A 13,551-nucleotide genomic window follows, 5' to 3' on the forward strand; every position below is an offset into this window, starting at 1 on the left:
TTCTCTGGTAGTAGTAGATCTGACAAACCTTTCCCATTTGAATTAACTTTTGTTGAAACTTTAAACTTCCAGTTTCGCTGTGTGTTTTATCTCCATTTCACTTACCACTCCTTTTTTGTCTTACATAAATACCACTTGCTAATCTGCCCATTTTAAGAAAGTGAGATTTTTCTTGTTTAATTCTGATCTGATACAGATCTAAGCATGCTGACTGGAAAGCACTGCCTGCCAAGTACTTAGCTGGAGAAGCTATAGAATAATCCTCATTTAAGAGCACAGACCTGCGAGGACCACATTCTACTTGCTACAAAAAAGCAACGCAAAGCTATGAAACAACACAAAACAAAAAGTTCAAGCTCAGTTGGTAACTTCTGCATTCCTGATACAACCAAAACATTAAATTTTAGCAAAACAAGGGCAAAAATACTATGACAGACTCAAGAACAACAAACAACTTAGAGCTAGAAATTTAAGGAATTAAACATCTCCATCACATTTGGATGTTAGCTTTCTGATATATTTAGCTGTTTTCTTAGAAACTCCTAGAACTGACTAGCATGGAACAAAAATAGCCAAAATGATCTTTTTTTCTTTGCAGCTTTCACTTTTCTCCCTGCCAAAAGCATTCAAGAAACGGGCAGTCAGTAGATTCCCAGCCTTCCATTATAGGTTAAATTCATATCTTAGCTAGCCTGTGAAATTACACATTAATCAATTATGGAAATAAATTTTATCCCCCAAATGAAACCACTGGATTATTATCACTGTAGCAATAAACTAATGCTTTGTAGTAGTCAACAGCAAAGAAACATGTAGGCTGCTTGCATGGTTAGGGTATGCTGACACCTTTTACACCCTAGAGTTTGAGGGATAGGCATAGCTATCCGGTATATTACAGATCTGTTATTTCATAGAAGATATTAAACAGCAATACCACTTTAAACTTCTTTATAAGGTCTGTTTCGTACCACTTGATTTCAGACTTCACAAATAATGCTTTACATTCTGAAGTTAACTGCTTCAATCCTATCCAGGTAGCACTTTACAACATTCAAAAATGAACACAAGAAACTTTACTTCTAATATTACTGTATTTTAATAAAGATACCAAACTTTGATGTTACTCTTTAGGGGTGCAAAAAGTATCAATCAGAGAAATGCGAAGAACATCTGTCACTTGTAGCAGATCTACTTCCGAGGACAATAGCAAACCACATATCACTGTTAAAGTAATCTTTAAAATCACCCAAAACACATACTACTTATGCAGTTCCAATTTTAGTATTACCTCCTGCCTCAAGACTAAATATTCCACAGTCACTAAAGTAAAATTTGCTCCTATGTTATTCTTGGACTGTACACTCTTATTCAGGTTTGCAAATTCAAAAAACTAAATACTTCCCTACTTCAAGGCCAGTTCTGACACCTGGATGAATTCACAATTAAGTCTAGTTACTTAGCACTGCTGACATGATCACATACTAAAGATTCAAACAAATACAACTCTTATTCCTGAGCAGATTTGGTAAGCTTAGACATTTTTGCTTGGCTTACTAGAATCTTTACAGAGTTTAGCTCCTCCTCCCTTAACGAGTTGAGAGATTTCTGTAATATCTTCTTGCAGAAATAAAGGTTTATTTCTCCTAGATGGCAAACATAATTTCTCCTACTGCTGCATCGCACAGCTGTCTCAGAGGAGATCCAAGGGGCTGACTGTTCCATCTCATTTCTGGAACAGCTGCACCATATGGTGCTGTGCAGAAAAAGGCAAGTTTAATAATTCCATTTCTGAATATTTCCTTATACTCTTCTGCAGCCAGTTTGACAGCGAATTTTTTTTTTTTTTGAGTATGGATGACAGTGATTACTGTTATTGTATGTGTAGTACATTTAAGATATCAGGCGGGCTACCTTTTTTCAACTAAGTATACTTCATATAGGTGTGGTTATAATTACCAAGAGGAATAGCAAGATGCTTGCTAATTAAACTAAGTTTTGAATATCATAAGCAGTTACCCTGTACGGGTACAGCACCACGTGAACATACGGCCAGACAGGAGCACCCCTAACCTGTTACACGTCTGGTAACTCCCCACAGCACAGCACAGCCTTGCCAGCTCTCTCAAGGCATGTCTGGGTAGGAGATGCATTGCAGAGCGAGTCTGTGTGGCACCAGTGCTCCAGGTGTAACTGGAAGCAATGTGAGCAGCAAACATGCACTTTCCCATGAGCCCAAGGAAAGCAAATCGGGCACACCGAGAGCTACGCGACAGGGAACAGCGGTGTAATGAGTCCGCAGCTACAACAGAGCGCCCTGCACAGCCAGAGTATAAATTACCCACGTCCAGCCACGGTGATGTCATATGCACAATCTCTGTAATTCCTAATTCCCTTGCTCCCCACACACCCTCTTCCTTCCTCCTGTTCAACAGAGACTGGAAATGCAGCGGCTTTTGCGATCTGCCCGAACACCGCGACTGAGTCACGACTCCCTAGTTAAACAGAAAGGAGCAGCCAGACTTCTTGCCCTCACCCGGGAGCGCCCGGGGGGCTCCGCCACGTTCCCTCCGGGCTCGCAGACCCGCTCCCCGGGGACCCTGCAGGGAGGCGCTCCCCGGGCAGGGCAGGCGCTCCTAGCCCCGGGGACCCGCCGAGCGGCCCCGGGCTCGTCCGGCGGGCGGAGGTGCCGGAGCCGCCGGGGCTGTGCCAGCACCGTGACAGCCGCGGGAACTTTGCCTGGGGCGCGGCGCGGGCCGATCCCGCGGGGCCGCGTTGCCCCCGCCGCCGGGACAAAGGGGCCGCGCCCCGGGCCGCCCGTGCCCCCCGGCACCCACCCGGGCGGAGCGGGGGCACCGCGGGGACAGCGATGCGGGGCCCGGCGCTCCCGCCCGCCCGCCGAGCGCCGCCGCTCACCATCCGGGAACTCCCGGTCGCTGATGTGCTGGAGGTGGGGGCCGCCGCCACCGGGATCCGAGTCCCCCGACTCGGCCTCCGCCGACCCCGAGCCGCCGCCGCCGCCGCCGCCGCCGCCTGATACGCGTCCGCCCAGCGATCGGGCCCCGGCGCTGCCCCGCCGCCGCCGCCGCGGGCCCGGCTGAGCTTGGGGCTGGCGTCCGGGGATACGCAGCAGGTGACGGTGTTGCCCATGGAGCTCGGCGCTCCCCCGCCGGGCCCCGGCTGCGCGGTCCGGGCTGGGCCGGGGGAGGGGAGCCGGGCGAGGGCGGGTCGGAGCGCGGGGCGGGATCAGCGCCGCCGCCCCGCCCCGGCCGCGCGCGGCCCCGCCCGCCCCGACGGCCGCGCGACCCCGCGCCGCCTCCTGCGCGCGGACACCGACGGGCCTCGCGCGAGCGCCAGCGGGGAGGCCGCGCCCCGTCCCGCGCCCGCCCAATCGCCGCCCGCCGCGGCGCCGCGTGACGGCCGCTCCGCCAATGGGCGCGGGGATCGTCACGCGCCCCCCGCAGCCGCGCCCCCCAGTCCCCGCTCCCCCCGCCCGCCCCACGCGCACCCGCACACGCAGAGGCGGCCGCGGCCACGCCCCCGCCACGCCCCCTCCGCAGCGCCGCGCGCTTGGCCCCGCCCCCGCGGGAGTGCTCGCGCTGCCCGTCCGGGCACGTGCGGCGGGACAGGAACGGTGACAGGGACACAGGGACACCGGGACAGGGTCGGGATAGGAACGGTCACAGGGACCCAGGGACACCGGGACAGGGCCGGTGACAGTGACACAGGGACACCGGGACAGGGCCGGGATAGGAATGGTCACAGGGACACCGGGACGGGGCCGGGATAGGAATGGTCACAGGGACACAGGGACACCGGGACGGGGCCGGGACAGGAACGGTCACAGGGACACCGGGACAGGGCCGGGACAGCGCAGGGAGCGATAACAGGAGCGCTGTGCCGGTCGCTGCCTCGGCTGCCCCCGCGCTCCAGTGGCGGGGCCGTGGGCGGCGCCGACGCTGCCCCTGCGGGTCTGCCCCGCGCCGTGCGGGCTCCGCGCCGTGCGGGCTCCGCGCCGTGCGGGCTCCGCGCCGTGCGGGCTCCGCGCCGTGCGGGCTCCGCGCCGTGCGGGCTCCGCGCCGTGCGGGCTCCGCGCCGCCCCAGTAAAGGGTTTGAGCGGTTCTGCCCCTCGCGCAGCGCCGCACAGGCGGTGCTCAGGGCTCACCTTGTGCCGCGGTGCGCGTTACCTCCGGGCAGCCTGGGAAGGAGGCATTCCACATGGCTGCTGAGATTCCCGGGGACTGTAGGGAGAGCCCTCAGAAGCCGCGTTTTAGCCTGGTGACTCTCAGCTACCTGAGAGGACTGGAATGTTCAAATACACTCCAGGGAAGATGGATTAGAGGGCGAGATACCCACAGCAGTCAGTCCCCGATAAACACAAAACATGCATCGTTCTGCAATGCATCACCTCACTATCGCTACAAAAATTTACCTATGACCCCCGATAAGAAGAGTGGCTCTGCAGAAGACTTAAGAACACACAAAAGTATTACAAAACGCTGCTATCACACTGGCAGGTATTCCAAAGATAGGCAGGCTCGGGGTTTTACTCCATTTTGTAGGACAAATCCTAATGTTGGCTCTCCCATGTGATCACAGACGCAGAATTTTCAGGCAAACCATGCCTAGTTTCTTTGAAGAGAGGAAGTTATAGACGCTGTGTTTCCAGAAGCTGTGCCACTTAATCCCAGGCACAATAAAGGGACGAACCAAACGATTTATAGTCTTACATGAGGATTATTCCCTCAAACTGATGAATTACACCTTTTCACTTGCCAGCAAGTTCTCTAAACTGTGTTAGCTAAGCCTCTCTACATGCTAATGACAGTTTGTAAAGCCCTGTTACTCCAGAGAAATCTGACCTCGCTGTGGATTACAGAAGGGCCTTGGGAAAGATTTGCTTTCAGCGCTTTATGAACCACTTCAGCCCAACATCCTTCTACAGCCTCTGCACCCTGCTTGGAAAACTGGAGGATGGTGGGTCCTGCGCCCAGTTCTGGGAAGGACCAGGGGCTAACCATTGGGTGGAACAGGAGACTGACCTGAGTCAGGAGGGAAAGAGGGGCTTCACGCAAAATAGCCATTCACAAGTAGGTGTTTTCTTCCCTCTGGCATTGCATCCACTGATTTTTGGTGAGGATGGTGGGGAAAGAGAAGAAGCTAGAGGGTTGGTGTGGTTTAGTGAAGTTAATTCCCAAGGAAGAATAAAGGCTGGCTTGCATCTGCACTATTTACTATGAAAACTGGCGTAATTTACTCTTGCACCAGAAGAGCAACACCCTTCCTTGTTTGCACCTGGCTTGACTATTTTAAAAAGCAGCAGTGGCTGAGAAAGCTGCCCTCCAGCTGCACTGCTGGTCCCCTTCCAGTGACTCAGAGCCAGCAGAGGCAAGCTGCTCCATCCAGAGCAGTGGTGGGAGTCACAGGCAAACCTGCCCATCTCAGCCAGACAGCTGCCATGCTGAGTCTTCATGGCTAAAACCAAGTCTGTCCTGTTCCTTGCAGCCATGCCAGCGTGTGCAGTGGGGCTGCCTGGATTCAGTGGAAGGAGGTTCAGCCACAGCAAGTGCCCGGTGGAATCCCAGCAGGAAGCTGGGACATCTGCTAACTCTCAGCTTTGGAGCAACCTCAAGGGAGTCCTTTGCCTAAGCTGCAGTTTTGGGCAGTGGAAAATCGTCGTTGAAGAGTGAGGAAATGAGCAAGAGCGGCTCAGCCATCAAGGGCAACAGCCAAAACCCCACATACTTGTGCCTATAGATAAAAAATGCTGGGAGCTTGGAGGGGCTGGAGTTTGTGACATGTCTCACTGCTGTTTGGGTGTGAAGGTTGTGGTTCCTCTGCCTCCCAGAGGCTGAAGTTTCCCATGGGTCTCATACTTGTTCTTGGTGTGTAATGCTGCAAAGGGGAAGACATGAAGGCCGCTCTTGCCCTGCGCTAGCGCTGTTCTGGAGTATCAGGATTTATACAAACATGCAGAGGGAGGAAAGAAATCAGTAGTCTGTTTCCCTGTGTAGCCTTATTCCTGTAGGTCTTAAGCAAGAGGAAGCTGACTTTAATCCCTGGAAATCACAGAAACAGCAAACTCTCCCACCTCCACGTCATTCCAGGAGAAGTTAAGCTTCCGCTTCCACATACCTCAGTACACCAGTAAAGAGTAATTTTCCATATCTGTGCATGTTTTTCTTTAGCTGCCTTAATGAAGAATATTCACTTCCTCCTCCATTTTGGCAAAGTAACTCTTAAAATCTTAATACAGATCTGATTTATCAGGATAATATAGCAAAACCTGTTGCTGTGTGTATTTTCTGCAGAACCAGGCGATCCTGTTAATAGGTGTAGCCTAAGCAACACCCTGCAGAGATGAAACACATTATCTTTTATTTATGCAGCTTGGTATTCTGTTGACTTACTGCTACAGCAATATACTGAATACCACCTATCATGATTTATTACTGCTCCTGGTTCTCTTCCTATTTTCTGTCTCATCTTTCTACTGTTTTGCTTGATTTACCCCCAGTGAATCATCAGACAGTTTCTGTTATTAAAAAAAATCAATTACTTTGATGTACAATGGGCAGCACGTACCTAGTTCCACATTTTACATAAGGAGGCATCTTGGATGGCGGATCTTGGCAATAATGAATGCATGAGCTGAAAATAGCTTACTACGGACTGTTGGGATCCAAGCCCTTTTCCTCGTGCTCCAGGAAGAAAGGTCTGTGCTGTGAGAGCCTCAGTTACCACCCCTTTTCTCTGAGCAGGGCAGCCAGTGGGCAGCAACCCCGCCTCGCTCACAGGTGCTTTAATTTTCACCAAAGGGAAAGCAACTTTCCAAAATGTGGGAAGTGAATTCTAATTCAAGCCCTCTGGGGAAGTTGCTCTAATCTCCAGGAGAAATCTACACAACCTTTAAGGGAGGCCAGGCAGGATCCTGAAACAAAGCCTCAGATTTTAGTGACAGCCAAAGGAGTAGCAACCTATATTCCCAATATGCAGAGATTAAAAAGATTCATTCCTCATGTCTAATGAGGTCAGAGGAGCAATACTAGCGAGAAACATGCCCTGCCAACTACTGAATGCAGCTTCTGAGCTGTAAGCTTAACTATACGTATAATTATTTGCAGGATGCATAACAAATGAAGACAGCCAGGCTTGACAAGACTAATATTAGTGCTACCAGCTGTGTTTTGGCTTGTGGGCTTAAAGAGAAGATAATTCTGTCTCTTCACTTTGCCCATTTGCCCAGTAAATGTGAGCCACTGTCTGCATGCGTTCAAAGGAACTCCACTTCTCAGACAAGTCTTCACATTTCCTGCGATGGTTACTTGTAGGCAGATTTGTGCATGTTTTTATTTAACTCCCTCTCTGAAAGCTCAGTGCTTGCATTCACAACCACACAACCCCGCAGCCCTTTGCCTCATGATAAAAAACCAGGCCTCCCTTCATCTGCAAGTAGCAGTATCCCTGAGAGGAGACGTCTGAAACCATAGTTACCAGCTTCTGTCTGAATAACAGCTCTTGAAAAATTCCCAACTCCAGGGCTAGGTTCTTGTCCACACCAACTGCAACAAGATGAGAGTCTAAAATGCTTGAAATTAAACTGTAGGATTTTCCTTAAACCATCCAGCTTCACAGTAACCATCAGTCCCAGAAATGGAGAATGGCTCCTTGCACATGCTTGGTTGTGTTTCACAGGGCCAAGAATCTTAAATCCAGTCAACTCTGCTATTCACCCTGTTTTAGTGCTGCACATGCCTTTGCAAGGCCATGCGCCTCCCTGCCTATCTGCAGGGTGATGACACCAGCTCTAGGATGCATTTTATCAATTTCTCCCTTCTTAGAAAGTGTCCCAGCTGTGGGAGAAGGAGTGCCTTCTGATCTGACTTGGATAACTTGGAGAAGAGCCAGGCCTTTGTCTTTTCCTGGAAATGTAGCTGCAGGAAGAATGATTCACCAGGTTGAACCTGTATAACCAACTGAAAACAAAAGCTCAGACTTCTGTGTCTCACTGTTGCAAATAATGGGGGGAAAAATAGGCATCCTGTTTTGAAAACCACTAGCAGCTGACAGGACAAAAATGTTGCACATGTGATTGTGTTCTGAAGCTGACAAGTAACGTAAGACTACAACCATTTAAATGAAAAAGCCTGGAGCAAAACTGTAGTTAGGGAAATAGAATATTCCAGTGTTCAGGGGAAAAACAGTAATCAGGGAGGTTGTTCAGAACACACAAGGTGGATTTTTAGTAGCCCTCAGTTTTCACACTTGATTTAAATCTCCTGGCTAGCAGTGAATACATGCAAACCAGGGCGGGGAGCCTGTGTTTCATAGTGTAAGGACAGACTGCAGTGCTGCTGTCATTGATTAAATCCGTCCTTTTGCCTCTGCCGCAATCTAAGATGTCATTGCAGGCAATGCAGAGGCTGCTTGGCTGGCATGAGAGCATCTGGATCACTGCAGGGATACCAACAGCATCAGCATGTGGGAGTTAATGTTTCTCTACCTTAGCTTCTCTTTTCTGCTCCTGCCTTTGTTTTGTCTTAAGCTAAAATAAACAGTTATCAAAGACTAAAGTAGAGTTCATGGGGATTTAGTGCCTGGGAAGAGAGTTCGAGATGTGCTGGGACCAAGAAGGATGGAGGCCTGCAAAGCTGTACTTTGTACACTCTTGGGCAGAGGGCTGGCAGAACCATTCTGATGTGTCAAGCATTAGAAATACCTGTTACTGCAGGTCATGGATTCAAATTTCCTTCGAGGAAAAGGAAAATGCTTGTCAGTATTTTAACACAAACATTAACATGAATGGTGACTTTATTCAGAAAAGTCTAACTGTGCATGTGTTAGCCCTGCAGCAAGTTTGTTTAGGGTAAACTTCTGCATGTTTAATTCCAACCCTGAGCCACCAAAGCGTGGAATGCAGTGCTGAGGGGCCCTTCCTGCTAAGGGTACCTGGAACTGCTTAGAGTTGACTCTTCCATCTTCTCCACTGTCTGAAGGATTTTCTTTCTAAGAACTCGAGACAAGAAACACTGACAATACCATTACAAACAACACTACCCCTCCCCATCTTTTTCATAAACTTGGATTCTTCCTGCTTTTGAAAGAGTAACCTCTGCACTCAGGCAGATGTCTTTGCATCTGTATGAATGCTATAGCTGCTGTCTGCCTGTCCATATAATTGTTTTAAATTAGTTGCTGTTAACGAGTCCTAAATTAATACAGTGCATTACTTGCACTGTAATTTCCTCTCCAGTTACGTAACACCGCACCTATACAACACATCATAAATTTGGCCACCTAATGTTAAGCCTCTAGATCCATACTCAGACCCCATAAAAGGGAGGGGTTGCAGCATTTTTCCCCACTCGCCAGATGCATGTTACTCTGGCCTACAACCAGCAGCCAGCTGTGATGAGTACGGAAGCTGCTGGGAAAGGAGGGCAATCACAGCCCTGCCTGGCTGCTTCCCTACCACAGCCTTGTGCTCACAGGAGCACTGCTGGAGCAGCCCTTCCAGGTGTGCATGCCTGTCTGCCGGAGCAGCCCTCCCCTGTGTGCACCCCTGTCTGCTCACGGGTCAGCCTTGCTCCAGTGGATTATGAACTCTCCTGTCACAAGACCCAACACATGGCATCTCAAGGCCTGGAAGTCCAGCAGCTGGAGATGTGGGTAAGGCTGTAGGTCTGTGAACATCTGAAAGTGCAGTGATAAGTGGAGGATGTTTCCAGCAAATGAAATGCAGCTGGGAATGCAGTGGTTGCTTGTGAAGAACAACTTACTCATTTTGCTTTTTGCGCCTTAATTAAAACTGCAGCGTGATGTCAGTTTTGAGACCTGCAAGGCCTTTGAGAGCTCAGTCACATAATTCCCCTAAAAGCTCAGTGATCTTTCTGTAAGAAGACATTTTAATAAACATGATGGTTATATATGACACTTTATCAAGATGCAAGGTTGAAGGAGTGAATGTAATGTTACTGATGGGAATTATTCCCACTTCAGAGGTTGCAGAAACTTCCTGAGTTTCAGCTCAAGCACTTATGAAATTATACATCTTCATATTTTTGATCATTACTTCCATTGTTTAATGTAACTCAGTGCATAACAGAGATGACACGCTAAACCAAATCGTACGTTTATTTCAATATTTAACATTTTTTGCAAGGATCTTGCTGAAGCAGCAAGTTGTAAGGTCTACTGATAACCCAGCAGTTTCTGCAGAAACTTAAATTTTTATTTTTAATTCACCCCCCTGGTTTCAAAGATGATTCAAGTCAGTTCAAGATGAGGCTGTCTTTATTCTGCAATTGCAAGCTGTCATCAGACAAATTAATCTCTGCTTATTCCCTTTGTATTTAACAGCAAGTTATTCACCACCCCATCTATCTCACGGGTGTGGAGAATCTGGAAGCTACTGGTGGAGATGAAAATGTAAAAACTGCTAAATCATTTAAGTGCTAGTCATTTGAATGGCCACTTATTGGTGATACTTAGGGAGAAAGACCTCTTTCTTTTCTGGGTTTTCCTCCAAGCTTTGTGTTAGCTCTTGTTCATTTGGTTGATGAAAGCTTTTAGCAAAACAGATATTTGCACAATCTTTACTTCAAAGAAAATTTTCATATCTCAGTGGAATGACAACCAGAAGCAGCTGCTATTTATTTAGGGAGGAAAGGATTGAATGTGTATGACCAGAAGTTTCCACACAAATGTGGAACAGAACCATTTGGAATAAGGCGTTGCTGTTAGAGGGTTATCAACAATACAGGTTTCTAGATAGAGTTTTAAAAAAAAACCAGATTGTTTCTATTTATACCTGAGTTTGCCTTGGTAACCAGAGACTGCATGAGGGATGCAGTATTTTCCCACCATGGATGTCTCCAAAATCCATGCGCAGCCATGCGCTATATCCAGTGTCTGCAGAACTATCACAAGAACTGTCACAGTCATTTCTAAGAGAGGATTTTACATATTAAGCAGCAAAGAGAAGATTTCAGAAAGGGAGTTATATTAGTAAAGATTCAAAATAATTTGTACTCATTTCTATCTTATCTACTTGATTCTTTGATCTTCTAAGTATTACAAGGACCATTGCTCTTAAACACTTTTTCTTAATTACTCTGAGCAGCTTACCCGAATCCGAGGTGGCAGGATTTACTTATAATTGGCTACATTATGCCTGCTCTATCTAGTAGTTGAATTAGGTAAGAATGGACTTGAATCAGTGTTTTTTTTATACTTTAACTCATTTTTGCTTACCTTAAAATCAGCTGTTTCCTACTTTGCGAGACTATGTGCAGCTTAGGTATCCTTGTAGCCCTCTGCAGCACTTAAAAGCTGAACCAGGCTATGCTCTTGCAATTTTACTGTTGTGCTCAGCTTTAGCCCTGCTGTGAGAAAAAGCATTTCAGTTCTGGGCATCTGCTTTAGCCATAATTCTGTGTTGTTGAGTTTTCCTTATCCTTCTATTGTCAGGAAAAAGGTAGAAGAAACCAAGTGTCTTTCTCTGCCACTGTAATACCCAGCTACTGCATCTTAGAAAAGTGAAGAGCAGTTAGATATAGGCTTAGAATGGATATGGGGAATCGGGGCCCAGAGTGAAATTCTAGTGGACTTGGTTCTCTTTTAAAGCTTCACTATCCAGTTATGATCTGGAAAATAATTTCTGATTTCTAGTCTAAGGTTCATGGAAGCCAGTGCCAAAGCAGCTTTATCAGGGAAGAAGGGGAAATACTTCTGGAAGCAGGGCAGGATCAATAGAGAACCTGCTGGGCTCCAAAGACATTCAGGGATATCCAACTAACAAAACCACATTAGTGGGATAAAAGCACTTGCTGCATTGTCATCTTTGGGAACAAATGTTTAAATTTTCACATACAGATTTTTTTTCACTGCAATTGCTCTTCAGCCAGACCCTTGGTCTTATGAAATACTGCAGGGGAAGAAAACTGATCTGGAGGCAGAAAGGAGGCAGTTGGGAACACTGGAGCCCTGCCACACTCCTCCACATTTTGGTTGGAGATCCCAGGGCTGACGTGGTGCTGGAGGTAGAGGCAAAAGCTTTGTGCCATTTGGGAGTTTCCATCTATTTGCCTGATGGTGTAGTTTAGGCACAGTGTAAGTGACTCAAAAATTCATTCAAACAGAGTTCTCATTTCAAGTGTAATCACTCTCATTGCTTTTCCCACACTGCCTATATAAATAATTAAAAAAATAATCAAGATAATAGCACAAGCAATTTCAAACTCAAAAGTGGTAGTGGCAAGGGACCAGCACTTTAGGACATAAAACCACAGTAAGCTGAATCATCACACCCGTTCTGGCATGTTTATGAGGAGAAGTCTGAGTTGCCATAATTCAAGTATGAACTGGTTTGGGGCAAGTGAAATTTTCATTTCCATTCTCCTAGAGTAGCAGAACCCTAAAGACAAGCTTTACTTCCTGTCATCCCTGTGCAGCCTGTAATGATCCTCTACAAAGATTTCCATGAATCTTGACCCACTCTGTCGAAATTGCCAGTTTTTAGATGTAACCACATTTGCTTTTGTCAGCCATCCAGATTTGCTGCTACCTGTGGGAAAGAGTGGAGATGTTTTCTGAAGCTTGTTAGGCTCCCCAGCTTCAAAGGGCTGGTCTTGCCCCATCGGTGGTGTCACTGGGATATGCCGTGGTGCCACAGAGCCACTGGAGATGGGTGCAGAGGAGGAGTGATGCTCCTCTGCCCTGCTCCCAGGGGCTTAGGAGCATGGCAGGAGGCACTGAGCCTTTCTGTGGAGTACCTGCAGCACTGCCTGCAGGCAGCCAGAGTGCAAGGGCTGCTAGGATACTTCCCTGGCTCTCCCATGGCCTTTAGCAGTCTTTGGAGCCAGTTCAAGTAACAAAGGAGAGGAGCACTGTGTTGTTTTGCCAAACAAGAGATTAAATGGAGCCAAAGGTAAAGAGAAGCCCAAGCACAAACAGCACCGCAGGAGCGTTTCCACTTCACCGGCAGCCCAGAGCAGCTTGGGCTGTGCTGCCTTGGTCAGTGCTCCTCTGAGATGCAGAAGAACTGCTCTGTTTCTGCCATGGTTACCCAGTCCCAGGGACCGCTTCCAGGCTGGTGATGAGCACTTGCAGATATAATGCTATCCGTGCCAGCAGTGGAGGAGGAGGCCGGTGGGCTGGACAAACACCTTCCTTTGCACTGATTTCCAAAGACCCCCGAAACAAAAGAAGAGGCTGGCACCGCAGGGAGGCTGCGGGGTCATTGGCAATGTCCGACAGGGCGTGGGACCTTTTCCCCCCGTACCCTGTGGCGTGGCAATAGGTCCGCATGAACCCCCCCGGGCCCAGCGTCCCGCAGAAGGCACCGCGCGGCTTCTCCCAGCGCCGGGCACGGGCACAGCCCTGCCCAGCCCTCCGCGCTGCCAGCCCCGCACCGCCCTGGATCCCCCAGCCCGCTCCCGCCCCGCCTGAGGGACAAGAGCGCTCCGGAGCCCCTCCCGCCCAGCCCAGCGCAGCCCTCTGTGCCCGGCCTTTACCCCCCGGCTCTGCCGCTCGGCGCCGCCGCTCCCGGCCGGG

General features: G+C 48.8%; 1 protein-coding gene across 1 annotated transcript in view; it reads right to left on the reverse strand.

Moving 5' to 3' along the window:
- CCNYL1 (cyclin Y like 1) overlaps positions 1 to 3,162 on the reverse strand; it is a 33,526-nt gene extending 30,364 nt beyond the window's left edge. The window contains 2 exon segments of the mRNA XM_050340640.1: positions 2,914 to 3,024; positions 3,027 to 3,162. Coding sequence (XP_050196597.1) covers positions 2,914 to 3,024; positions 3,027 to 3,147 — 232 coding nt within the window. The 5' untranslated portion in view covers positions 3,148 to 3,162.
- Positions 3,163 to 13,551: the final 10,389 nt, after the last annotated feature.

The sequence above is a fragment of the Myiozetetes cayanensis genome, unplaced genomic scaffold (assembly GCF_022539395.1).
Source record: "Myiozetetes cayanensis isolate MyiCay16 unplaced genomic scaffold, myiCay2020 scf9, whole genome shotgun sequence".
Lineage (NCBI taxonomy): Eukaryota > Metazoa > Chordata > Aves > Passeriformes > Tyrannidae > Myiozetetes > Myiozetetes cayanensis.